General features: G+C 40.6%; 1 protein-coding gene across 1 annotated transcript; it reads right to left on the bottom strand.

The window, feature by feature from the left end:
* Positions 1-3,095: 3,095 nt before the first annotated feature.
* Positions 3,096-12,887, bottom strand: LOC307074729 (myosin heavy chain, fast skeletal muscle-like; the record flags this gene model as incomplete). The annotated part of the gene is made up of 39 exons (XM_079735003.1): positions 3,096-3,116; positions 3,238-3,369; positions 3,450-3,545; positions 3,649-3,753; positions 3,836-4,006; positions 4,086-4,211; positions 4,291-4,494; positions 4,589-4,897; positions 4,987-5,111; positions 5,198-5,363; positions 5,461-5,644; positions 5,730-5,926; positions 6,012-6,130; positions 6,245-6,371; positions 6,483-6,872; positions 6,961-7,051; positions 7,154-7,299; positions 7,407-7,583; positions 7,694-7,936; positions 8,025-8,280; positions 8,369-8,505; positions 8,585-8,708; positions 8,799-8,916; positions 9,028-9,115; positions 9,248-9,318; positions 9,466-9,766; positions 9,868-10,038; positions 10,156-10,305; positions 10,418-10,536; positions 10,655-10,793; positions 10,881-10,984; positions 11,297-11,395; positions 11,476-11,539; positions 11,628-11,720; positions 11,839-11,950; positions 12,048-12,071; positions 12,165-12,325; positions 12,424-12,567; positions 12,681-12,887. The coding sequence occupies 39 exons, from the start codon at positions 12,885-12,887 to the stop codon at positions 3,096-3,098; spliced, it is 5,811 nt and encodes a 1,936-aa protein (XP_079591129.1).
* Positions 12,888-13,470: the final 583 nt, after the last annotated feature.

Below are 13,470 nucleotides of genomic sequence, written 5' to 3'. Positions count from 1 at the left end.
AACACCTGGCTAGAATTGGGAACAAGGTATCTTGTAAAAATGTTTTATGTGGAGTTATGTGTGTTTAGCGGACTTAATGTGAGATTGTTTATTCTCCATGCTAATATTTATGTTGCCGTTCATACTAACTTTAGCTTCTAGATGCGGTGTTGCTAAGCTAAAAGGTTTATTTGAGTCATTTCAATGGTTAAGGTGGTTTATTTGTTTTTAAGAGCTCATTTTGTTTGTCTGTCCATAGCTCTTACGGTGTTCCAGAAAGGAAAGGACTAATGTACAAATTAAGGAACGAAAAGTGTACATTAATAAACTCTTTGGAAACATCAGTACGCTTCACCATTGTCTGGCCGGGTTCGCTACAAGGAGTGAATTTGCTCCAAAATAGATTTGTTTGCTGACAAACAAATCTATGGAATTGCGGACAGGTGTCATCAAAATTGGCCCGTGTGATAAGCAACGCCTTTAAGGTGAGAACGGTGCGATTCATCTCGTCAGTTCAAGTATTGTTCATGATGGAATAAAGATCAGTTCAACGTGCGCATTAGTGCCAGTCAGCACACGGCAAATTATACATTTATTTTTGTCTTGTAATCTCTCTGCTTCTGAAATGATCGAACATCTCCGGCCAGCGCTTGTACGCCCAGTGGACGAGCGCTTTCTACTGTGCAGATTAAATCGTGCAGCATTCCACTGCGATTATCCCTGTTGCGTATGCCCTCTCACATTGTTGAAATCACATGCTGGATGCGTTAATCTTTCTATGTGTTTTTTAGTTAATGATCGGGCTACAATAAGAGCACGTTGGCTATGTAATCGCGGACAAAAGGGGACATTTCATAGTGGATGGTGGAAACCAGGACATTTTAGCGTCCCGACAAGCTTTTGCTGGGACTCGGGACACGCAACTCAAAATCGGGACTGTCCCAATCACCAATGACGGATGTCAGTGTAGGACACTACAGCGCATGCAACTAAGAAATAATCATATTAATTATTTAAAGTACAATGATAATAGTAATGCAATTTATATTAATGACCTCATGTCGGAATGGCGGGGACGTTTGAAAAAAAGCAAAGTACCGCCACTCCAACCATGGAAACAGAAATTGTCGGAGTGGTGGGAAGTTTGAAAGCAATGGATGTGCCGGCACTACGACAATTAGACGTCAATGTCGGAGTGGCGTTATGTTTGAATGGAAGGCGGTTCCCGAGACGGCCGTAACGCGCGCGAAACAATATCCCGAGTTTGAGATCTCAATCATGGGATATTGCCCAATATCCCGAGATAGCCAACCAATCAAATTGTGCCATTTTAGGAGGTTCACGTGTAGCATATACTAAGTACCACTGGCATTGTGCCACGGGAGAGGGCTGCCCCAGCCGCGTCCACCCGGGCACCACAGCGGCGGCAGCAGTACTTGGCCGGACCACACTGGTCCTGGCAATCATCCTCCGTGGACGGCTGGAGGCTGGGTTGGTCGCAAAACTCCCGCTCCGCCCGTTCCGCCACCTCAAGAGCCACCTCGAGGTTCGGAGGCCCATCAGTACACACATTTAGCATTTGCTAAATGTGTGTACCGCTTCAAGGCCCAGCCGGCGTTGGGAGAGAGGCCGCGGTTCAAAAAGGAAGCTTCAAACAAATGCATCCATTTTCAGACATAGACTTTAACTTTGGCATGGTTATAATAGGGAATCTACTCTTAGTAGCTAAATTTGATGTGGTTTGGACGCAACGTGATACCTGTTAAAACATCGGAGATATGTATATGTTTCACTTTAAAATGTATGTCTGCCGTCTTTGGACTTATTGCTATGAATGTATCTTCATATAGTCCCACAAGTTTGCGGCTTTTACCACCTTCGGCACCAAATCTGTTGGAGTGTTGGCCTTTGGTTAAGTTGTGGTCACTACGAGTTCTACAAGCCTACCAATTTTTATAACTTTAGAGCATGTAGTTTTTGAGATATGGTCGGATTTGTCAGGAACAAAATAAACCACTGATAATTATAATAATACTAATGAATACATAGGGTTTCTATGTTTTTCATATGACACTGAATGATAATAAGATGTTTCCAAGAGCTAATGTGTTGATTTAATTAAAAAGTTAACGCTTTAAAGTATGAAGAATCTGCATTGGTTTTTGTGCTTAATCTCCTCTTCACATTCTTCTTGGGACAAAAGCCAAAAGTTATCTCTGGGCCAGAGCCACAGCTCTGGCCCAGAGCACAGCCCCCTCATGCCTGAACATGGGCCAGCTGGGTTCATGTGTAAGTGCCCATGACCACTAAAACAGGCCAGAATCCAAGGTGACCAGCCAATGATTGCTAGGCACATGCCCTGATACACACAAGTTGTATCCATGTGGTCTGATTCATGATGAAAGAAAATACTGTTTAGCTGATTTAATAGAGATGTATATTTACTGGGTATTTGTAGTTTTGCAGTCTTTTCACTGGTCTCTAATCTACATCACAAAAACACGAGATGGGACGCTTCTTAATTAGATTCCGTCTTTGCATTTTTAAACTACACAATCATCACTCTTGGGTGCATGCTATGATATTCCTTCAAGCTGGGTTTTTTGTCTGTGATTTCAAATCCCTATCTTTCCCTGGAAAATCTGGCAGAAATCGTGTTGTGTGAGCTTTTTAGTAATCACACCAAAATAAATAAACAATGAACTATGAAAATGGGGGTTACCACCAGGGATGGAAAGTGCTTAAACTAAAGTGCTGCACACCAACTTTTGCACTAGTTGTGCATTTCTCAAGTAGTTCAATGTTTACACTTTAAACTGTCATGCACTTTGCATTGCTTTGCTTCCGTCACTACATTGATATCCATATGCTTGAAAGTTTGTATTATTTGATTAAAGGCATTTTTATGTTAAACTTTTCGGCCTACATCCGATGACCTATGAGTTTAGCTCTAGTAAGGATAAACCCTGTTTTTAGAACTAGGTAAAGGAAGTAAAGCCAAACAAATAACTACACATTACAAGGTGGAAAGTTGATAGATAGTTTATTGTATGCTATTCAAAATTGTGTCATATTATATGACTTGTACAATTTGCATGATTTCTAATTGGAAGGAATTATTCAGCACTGTCCTTTCCCTAAGAGAAAAACAAAACAAATGTATAAATTAGATGTATAGTGATTTTTAAAGTAAATTTTTTTTTGTAGATTCTTAGATGTTTGCGCAAAAATCTGAACTGTAATTTGCCATGCAATTACCTTGCCACCATCACGGCTCTTGGCCCTCAGCTTGTTGACCTGAGTCTCAGCGATGTCAGCACGTTCCTCAGCCTCCTCCAGCTCATGTTGAACCTTCCTGCACTTGGACAGGTAAGAGTTGGCCTGCTCCTCCTGTTGAAACATTCATATTTTGTTTCAATAATTATACGATTGATGTAATAACCTGATTTTGTTAAGTAATTTCTACTTACCGCTTCCTCAGACTGCCTCTTGTATGCCTTCACCTTCAGCTGCAGCTTATCAACAAGATCCTGGAGTCTGCAACCATTCTTCTTATCTTCCTCAGTCTGATCCACATTTGAAAGTGAAAAATCAACATCATGTGCCCTTTATATATGATCAAAATGCTAATGCAGTAGAAACATATTTGGAGATTTAAGTTGGACATACCTGGTAGGTCAGTTCCTTGACTCTTCTCTCATATTTGCGGACACCTTTTACAGCATCTGCTCCACGTCTCTGTTCATTATCAACCTCTGCTTCCAGATCACGAACCTTTATTGTAAAAGTGAATCAATGTATCTTGTCCTTACATTGGACGAATACTTTTTAAAATGTATTCTAATTATCATCTTACTCTGGACTCCAGTTTCTGGAGCTGCTTTTTGCCACCCTTCATGGCCAGGTTCTCAGCCTCATCCAGGCGATGCTGCAGGTCTTTCACTGTGACCTCCAGGTTCTTCTTCATCCTCTCCAGGTGAGAGCTAGTGTCCTGCTCTTTCTTAAGCTCCTCAGCCATCATGGCAGCCTATAAGGTCAAGTAAAATATTCATTAAGAGTTCCATTAAGTTGTCATAACATCGATAAACAAACGAGTGTGGACCTACATCAGTGATGGCCTTCTTGGCCTTCTCTTCAGCATTCCTGGCTTCCTGGACGGTGTCGTCCACCTCACCCTGGACTTGGACCAGGTCAGTCTCAAGCTTCTTCTTTGCGTTCAACAGGCTTGTGTTCTGAAACATATCATACAATTTCTTTCAAAACAAATACGTGTTCTCGTATTCAAATGATAGGATTAGAATGTTTGTTTACTTGAGAGTGCAGCAGTCCAACACGCTCGCTGGCGTCCACCAGCTCTTGCTCAGCCACTTTGCGGCCTCTCTCTGTCTGTTCCAGAGCTGCCCTCAGCTCCTCAATTTCAGCCACCATGAGACCGTTCCTACGGTCCACCATGGCAGCCTGCTCCTTCAGGTCTTCTGCAGCTCTGGTGGCATCATCAAGATGCAGTTGGGCATCCTAATATTATACAGAAAACACATATCAGAAAACATCCCTAGCAGGATAGCTGGAACTATGTTTTACATGTGCCATACATTAGTTTGTGTCATACTTTCAGTTGTCCCTGAACATTCCTCAGCTGCTTCTGAGCCTCAGCAGCTTGGCGGTTGGCATGACTCAGCTGGATCTCCATCTCATTCAGGTCTCCCTCCATCTTCTTCTTGATTCTCAGGGCATCATTCCTGCTTCTGACCTCAGAGTCCAGTGTGCTCTGCATGGAGTCAGTGATCCTCTGGCTGTTCCTCTTGATCTGCTCCATCTCCTCATCCTTCTCAGCCAGCTTCCTGTCAACCTCACCCTTAATCTGGTTGAGCTCCAGCTGGACACGCAGAATCTTGGACTCTTCATGCTCCAGAGTTCCCTAATGTAAATCACAGTTGTGTTAGGCACATTTATTAAAAACTCGATACAATGTTTTGTATTTATAGTGGCTTATTTAGTCATATTCACTTCAGCTTCCTCAAGAGCTGTCTGGATCTCAGACTTCTCAGTCTCCACTTGCTTCTTGGATTTCTCCAGCTCATGGATGCTCTTTCCAGTCTCACCAATTTGTTCAGTCAAATCGGAAATCTCCTCTGCAGAGTAATTTTATGTGTTTAAGTATGGTTTGTTTTTCTTATTCACAGACTAGTGCTGTAAATATCACTGAGCATAAACTCACGTTGGAGATTTTTGTTTTCACGCTTCAGGGTCTCCAGCTGATCCAGAGTTTCTTCATAGGAGTTCTTTATCTTGAAAAGCTCAGTGCTGAGAGAACGAGCCTCTTTCTGCGTTCCTTCAAGCTCTGCCTGGCCCTCCTCATATTTCTGCTTCCAGTCGGCCAAAACCTGTAGAAAATTGGTAATTATGTGGTGCATGTTGAGCACTTAAAGAGGGATCGGGATAATCAAGATTAAACTATAATTTAAATCAATAAGTACAAACCTTGTCAAAGTTCCTCTGCTTCTTGTCTAGGTTGGCAGCCAGTCCATTGGCCCTCTCCACATCAACCATGAGGTCCTCCACCTCACCCTGGAGTCTCTGTTTGGTCTTCTCCAAAGAGGCACACTTTGAGTTCACAGCCTCAATCTGTTCCTCAGCCTCCTGAAGGCGTTGGGCAAGCTTTTTCCTGTTAATGAATAGCATGGCTTAATTTGTATTCATTCATCAAATAGAATGTGCTCTTTGGCGAAAGTATTAAATGTATGACTCACTTGGACTCCTCAAGCTCCTCAGTGCGCTGGATAGCATCAGTTTCATACTTGCTCCTCCACTGAGCCACCTCACCGTTGGCCTTGGACATTCCACGCTGCAGCTCAGCCTTGGCCTCCTGCTCCTCCTCAAACTGCTCCCTCAGAAGGTCACAGTCATGGCGGGCTGATTGCACACCATGAGCAAGAGCATTCTTGGCCTACAAAAGGGGAAACAGAGCATGTCAATCCAAGATATTTTTTTATCTTTGTACCCAGAAATTTTTATGAATAATACTACCATACCTTAACTTCCTCCTCATTTTGCCTCTTCAGCTCCTCAATCTGCTGAGTATAGGCCTGCTTGCCTCTGGTCAGCTGGGAGACAAGAGCTTCCTTCTCTTCAAGCTGACGACCAAACTCACCTAGTTGGAGGAGAAATATAAAATAAGTAATGTAGAATTTGTGAAACATAAAATGTATGTTCAATTATGTTCCCAAAATAGTCTTTCAAGTGACTGAATGGAAGAACTATCAACCGTTTTCTGTCAGTAGTCTTGCTCTCTGGGCACTGATGTCATTGATCTGGCGAGCATTCTCATCACTCTTTGCCTTGATTTCACTGAGTTGGTCCTCAAGGGTACGGCAAATCTTCTCCAGATTTCCCTGATGATAAAGATTTTATCAATTTGAAATCATTTTAATTTATTAATATTTACCTACTTATTTTCTATATATTATTTCTTAATATAATGATGGCATTGAAGCATAACTTACCTTGGCTTTAGAAACAGCTTCCATGTTGCTGGAGAGGTCATCAATCTCCATCTTGTACTCGCTCTTCTCCTTCTCAAGCTTCTGCTTGACACGCTGGAGGTTGTCAATCTGCTCTCCCAGCTCTGCTACACTGTCAGCCTGCTTCTTACGCAGAGCAGCAGCAGTGGCTTCATGCTGCAGGGTGGACTCCTCAAGGTCCCGACGCAGCTTCTGGAACTCAGCCTCACGCTTCTTGTTCATCTCAATCTGAGCAGAAGTGGCTCCACCAGCCTCCTCAAGCCTCTCACTGATCTCTTCAAGTTCCCTGGAGAGATCAGCTCTCTGCTTCTCAACCTTGGCACGAGCAGCACGCTCAGCCTCAATCTCTTCCTCCAGCTCTTCAATACGTGCCTAATAAGTAAGGAATACATAATATTTTGTACAAAAATACCATTATTTATGGTACAGTGATGTGGGATTGTCGTATAAATTGTCTTACTTGAAGCTCCTTGATCTTCTTCTGCAGCTGAGCACCCATGGATTGCTCATCCTCAATCTTGCTTAGAAGCTGACTAGTCTCAAAGTCCTTCCTGATAATGAAACAATAACACACAAATTAATAACACACAAATCATATACATATGAACGTATGAATCTTTAAAAACAAAGCATGATTTGCTTGATGACATTACTTTTTGAGTTTCTCGTCAGACTGCTGTTTGTCGTTCTCAAGATCCATGATGGATTCCTGAGCCAGTTTCAGATCACCCTCAAGCTTTCTCTTGGATCTCTCAAGGTCCATACGGAGCTTCTTCTCTTGCTCCAGAGAACCTTCAAGCTGGATGTCAATAATTGAAAATAATTAAGAACAATCAAATGTATTATTGAATATTCACTCAACTCCATTACTAATATTCATTGACAGTTTCCATGAGCTTTTCTCACATCATCCACTTGCTGTTCAAGCTTGGTCTTAGCCTTAGTCAGAGTGTTGACTTTGTCTTCCTCTGCCTGCAGGTCATCAAGAGTCTGCTGATGTGACTCTTGGAGGGCTTTCTTCTCCTTTGTCAGCTTAGCAACACTCTCATCTTGAGAGGCCATCTCCTCAGTCAGGTTCTTCACCTGGACAAAACAAAATCACGTTTCATACTTCCTCATAAATAACTGAACTCTATTGATTATGGTTTGGACAATGTTGATGATGTTGGTATTGTGCTAACATCTTTACAAACCTTGTTCTCAGTGGCATGTTTCTCCTTCTCCACTTTGGCCAAGGTAAGCTCCAGGTCATCAATGTCCTTCTTGAGCTCAGAGCATTCATCCTCCAGTTTTCTCTTCTTGGCAGTCAGCTCAGCATTCATTTCCTCTTCATCTTCCAGTCTCTCAGTCGTCTCCTTGAGTTTGGCCTCCAGCTGGATCTTACCTTTGATAAGTCCTTCACACCTCTCTTCAGCATCATTCAGATTCTCTCCTTCCTGTATAATATTTAGATAGGTATAACATGTCATATCACATGTATCTCAATGTTTGCACAAGTGAACACAAAATATGATGTTTTCTTACAGAAGCCACTTGCAGCGCAAGGTCATTCTTCTCCTGCAGTAGAGAAACCATCTTCTGCTCAAGTTCCTTCTTCTTGGCCAGGGCAGCTGCCAGATCTGTCTTCATCTTTTCATAGTTATCCTTCATATTGGCAAGCTCCTTTTCGGTTTCAGCACTCTTCAGAAGAGGCTTGATCTTGTAGTACACCTTCATCCATGGCCAGTGTTTGACATTCATGAATGAGCGGATGTTGTACTGAATAGTGAAGATGGCTTCCCTATAAAAATAAACAAACCATCCTATTGGGGTTGCACTCAGGTGCCAGAATCCTGTTTGAGTTTTGAGCATTATGTTTAAAAACATACCTCCTCTCCGTCATCTTCACATACTCCTTTCTCATGACATAGCCTCTGCATGCAGACTGAATCATTCCGACTAGAGCTGCAAGCTTCTCATCTCGCATCTCCTCAAGAGTACCCAGAAGACCAGCTTTAAAGAAAACCTTAATGTAAGGAAAGATATTTGTCAGCCAGTAACTTTCAATGAAGTATAAACATCGTTTTTGACATCAATAAACATACCTTGGTGTGTCCAAATTTGTACTCATCGTGAGGCACATCAATGGACCCAAGCAGTTTCTCAGAAGCTTTCTTGTTGTCAATAAACTGACCGTCAGGAATAACACTGGCATTCAGTACTTTGTACCTGAAGAAGACCATTGTAACGTTTTTAACATTAATTTTAATTTTCAAAGGCATTTGTAAAGTTGTCTTTGAAAAAGTATTTAGTTAATACCTCTGCTTGAAGTCAGCATAGAGGATTCTGCTGGGGAAGCCCTTTCTGCAGATTCTGATGCCCTCCAGTACACCATTACACCTCAGCTGGTGGATAACCAGGAAGTTCTCCATGAGTCCTGTGACATGGGTGATAAATACATTGTCAATACAATTAGTTTGGTGTAGCAGTGACTAACATGTCATATCCTAACCCAGACACTACACACATTTGTTAGTGCTCACTGTACCTGGAGTCTTTGACTCATTGGGAATCAGGCAACGCACAAAGTGAGGATGGGTGCTCCTCAAGTTGGTCATGAGTTTGCCCAAGTTCTCCTAAAGACACATCACAGAATAAAATATGAAACATGTACAAATGAACTGATAAAGGACAAATTCAGAAAATACATGTGAAATTTGGTATCAAATTACATACATTTTTGCATTAATTTGCTTGTTTATCCTTACCCTGAATTGTGAAGACACAGTCTGCATGGAGCCACCCTTCTTCTTGCCTCCCTTCTTTGCACCCCCAGTCTCTGTTTTAAATTATTGGTAATTAGTAAAAAAAAAAAATCACGTTTTTGTTTATAAAATTGAGGCAATAAATGGCATCAAAATAAATGGGTATTTTAATGTAATGCATCAACATTTATAAACTATGGTTATACTCTATGAATATGTACCTTCAACTACAGGTGGGTACAGGACAGGCAGTAGTTTGTTTGAGGACTTCTGGTACAGCTGCACAACAGAGTCATTCAGGGGATCCTTGTTCTTGTCCAGCCAGCCAGTGATGTTGTAGTCCACGGTACCAGCATAATGCACCATAGCGAAGTGGGCCTCAGCCTTGCCCTTTGCAGGCTTGGGCTTCTCAAATGCTTTGGTCTTGCCAAGATGCTGGTCATACAGCTTGTTCTTGAAAGTGGTGTCTGATGCCTTGGGGAACATGCACTCCTCTTCCAGGATGGAGAAGATGCCCATTGGCTTAAGATAAAAAAGGATGAATTAAAAAGAGGACCAATTTGAAAAGTACCTTTTTAGCTACACATAGAATAATGATATATTGTTATATTACTCAGATATACCTTCTCAATAAGCTCAATGCAGGCCGCCAAGTCCATGCCAAAGTCAATGAACTCCCAGATGATTCCCTCCTTCTTGTACTCCTCTTGCTCCAGGACGAACATGTGGTGGTTGAAGAACTGTTGCAGTTTCTCATTGGTGAAGTTGATGCACAGCTGCTCCATGCTGTTGTACTAGTAGGGGATATTTAATAAACCGACTGTTACAAGTTGTCAACAATTGAATGCTACTATTCTGTCTGAATGAAGGAAATGCTACGAAGTAATGCGACCACATATGTAACAACTGACATCAAAAATCTCAAAACCAGCGATGTCCAGCACACCAATGTAGAATTGTCTTGCTTGCTTGGTGTCCAGCATCTGGTTGATACGGATGACCATCCACAAGAACATCCTCTCATAGATAGACTTGGCCAGGGCACTCACTGAGTTGTTGACCTGAAATTACATTTTAATCAAAAATCATCAAAAATATTACTGTGATAATAGACAATGCATCATGTTTTGACAAATTGTCCCATATTTCGTAAACACATTGTGTTTTTCTTACCTGAGGTACAGTCTGTCCCTTGGTGACGTACTCATTTCCGACCTTCACTCTTGGGTAGCAAAGAGCCTTGAGCATATCAGCAGAGTTCAGACCCAGTAGATAGGAAATCTTGTCGGCCTCTACAAAGTTAACATGAAAAATGTGTTTTATTCAGTATAATCATTACTCCATTGTAATACAAGCAAATATGCACCAATAGAACTTCTAGTGCACTGATGAATACATGTTAATGGTTACCTTCATTGCCATCAGGCTCAGCCTGCTCCTCACGCTGCTTCTGCTTGAACTTCATGTTACCATGGTGAAGCACAGCACCAGTGAACTTGTAGATGCCCACCTTGTCCTCATTAGTGAAGCCCAAAATATCAATAGCAGTCTGTGTGAAAACAAGGCTAATGTTACGCATAATTCAGAAAGTAAATATAGCGTGGAAAATATATGTGTGTTCAAAACAACTACTGACATCAGTAGCATCCAGCTCCTCTTTGTCATCAATGCTGGCCACAGTGATCTGACCTTGACTGCACATGGGGAAGTCGTAGGGGTTGGTCGTGATGAGAGTCATTTCTGAGGGATTAAAGAAATGTAATTTCTCCTCAAATTATATCAACGTCTCCTGTTCGCTCTACCAGCTAACAGAAAAATTCAAAATGAAAGATTGAAATTCTGTCTTTACACTTGCATGCTTTACATGGTTCCAAATGTTCAAATGAGAGCTATAAACGTTACCAGCAACCATTTTATTCTAGAATGAAAAGCACACTCCTTCACAAAGTTAAATACATTTAAAAATAATTATAAATAAAAAAAGATAAATTTGATTATTAATAACAATGCATTTTTATATAATGCGTATGCCTCACTATTAAACAACCTCACCAATGATCTCAGGCTTGTGGTTGGTCATCATCTGGTAGAAGATGTGATAGCCTCTCTCATCAGGAAGCTGGAATGTCACTCTGGACTTCTCCAACAGGTCTATAAGGCCCATTCGATAAACAAAACTACCACATCCACTAATAATCATAGTTAATTCAAATTTAGAATGAGATACTTACACGTCTCAATGTCAGCACTGGACAGTTTACCAGTTGCGTGAAAATGAATTCTGATGAATTTACCCTGTTTGGAAATAATTAGTTTAAACATCCTCAAAACAGTATTCAATCTAAGGAGCTTCCTCAGGGAGGAATTCTAACGTCATACTTACAAAACGGGAGGAGTTGTCATTTCTCACAGTCTTGGCATTACCATAGGCCTCCAGCAGGGGATTGGCTGCAATGATCTGGTCCTCAAGTGACCCCTATAATCAAACATAAAATATGAATACCTTTTTATTGAACCATATTTCTATTCTTCATGTTCTTATGTGATTTCTTCATGTATTGATTAATTGATTTAACGTTTATTTTTAAACACACCTTTATCTTTCCAGCGCCTTCATCCTTTTTCTTCTCTCCTCCCACTGAGATGGTAGCAAAGTATTGGATGACACGCTTTGTGTTCACAGTCTTTCCAGCACCGGATTCTCCACTGGGTATGAAAAGAACAATAAAGTAAGTTAATTTTGAAATTTTTCCAATGTAGGAATCGTAATATATTTATAGAATGTTGATAGAATCAAACTTACGTGATCAGGACAGACTGGTTCTCTCTATCTGTAAAACAAATGTATCAAACATTGCATGAGTATGCTTCTAATTTATAAAAACTAGATATGATTAGGGATTTGAAACTTTGAATTTACAAACCAGTGAGCATGTTCTGGAAGGCGTTGTCAGAGACAGAGAAGATGTGGGGTGGAGCCTCCATACGCTTCTTGCCTCTGTAGGCATTGACAACCTCCTGATCGTACACTGGGAGCCACTTGTAGGGGTTTACAGTGGCACAGAACAGCCCAGAGTAGGTCTGAAGGAAATCACAGAGAGATTAATAGTAATTGATATAATATATTATTATATATTGTATATATTATGTTTTTTCATTTAGAATATTAAGTATCTTACGTAGATCATCCATGCTGCATAACGCTCTGCAAGGTTATACAACACAGAGGCTTCATTGAGATGGGTCATCATGGCCATGTCCTCAATTTTGTCATACTTGGGAGGGTTCATGGGTGTGACATCGTCCTCCTTGACTGTCCTCTCCTACAATATGGAAATCCTTTTTTAGTTTGCTTACAAGTGCATCTATTGCAACTTTCCCTTTCGTACTGTTGATACCAACAGATTAGCCTCTGCCATGATCAACCTCTGCCTACCTCCTTTGTAGCCAAAACGGTGACGGTGACTTTGCCAGCGTCCCTCTTAGTGATGGTACACTTGACGTACAGCTCCTTAGAATCAGTCACATATGCAGCAGCCTTCGCATCGAATGGCGCGCTCTGGGCCGCAATCCTCTCCTTTTCTGGCTTCCGGAGGTAAATGGCAGCCTTGCCGTAAGCAGCCATCTCTGCGTCAGTACTCATGATGGAGGCTAATTTCATGAAAAAAATATTATACATAATATTATATATAATATTATAATATTATAAACACATTAATATAAATATTTTAAGATGTTTGGAGAAGTTTGAGATGATAATGTTGAGATGATATTCAATTATTCTTACCGTCTTCTTTCCTTCAACTGTAGAAGAAAGTGTTCCTTCAAAATAAGTTATTCATGATGTTAATGAGTCAACACGTGTACAATTCACAGAGTCTAACTTTCACAAGTTACTGACTGTATTTTGAGTAGAAATTTGCCGACAAAACGGTACTTGATTGTGTATACTTTATAACCTAATATATGTATCTCTTCCATTGACATTTTATCATCTCAAAAAACAACTATAATAATATCAAATACAAATCTTAAATAAGCTTAATAAAATTAAATAAAAGTAGATAAGAGTTAATGCATAAAAATAATAACCTTACAGAAAAAAACTTCATGCAAATGTACATTCTAATGGTTTCTTAAACTAAAATATAATTAAGTATATTTCAAGTAAAAAAATAAATAAGAATAAATAAAGAAGAATTAGGTAGGTAAGAGTAATTGAAATA

Source organism: Pollachius pollachius, assembly GCF_949987615.1.
Source record: "Pollachius pollachius genome assembly, chromosome: 4".
Lineage (NCBI taxonomy): Eukaryota > Metazoa > Chordata > Actinopteri > Gadiformes > Gadidae > Pollachius > Pollachius pollachius.
Note: the sequence above shows the minus strand (reverse complement) of the source record. Positions and strands in the feature narration are given on the sequence as shown.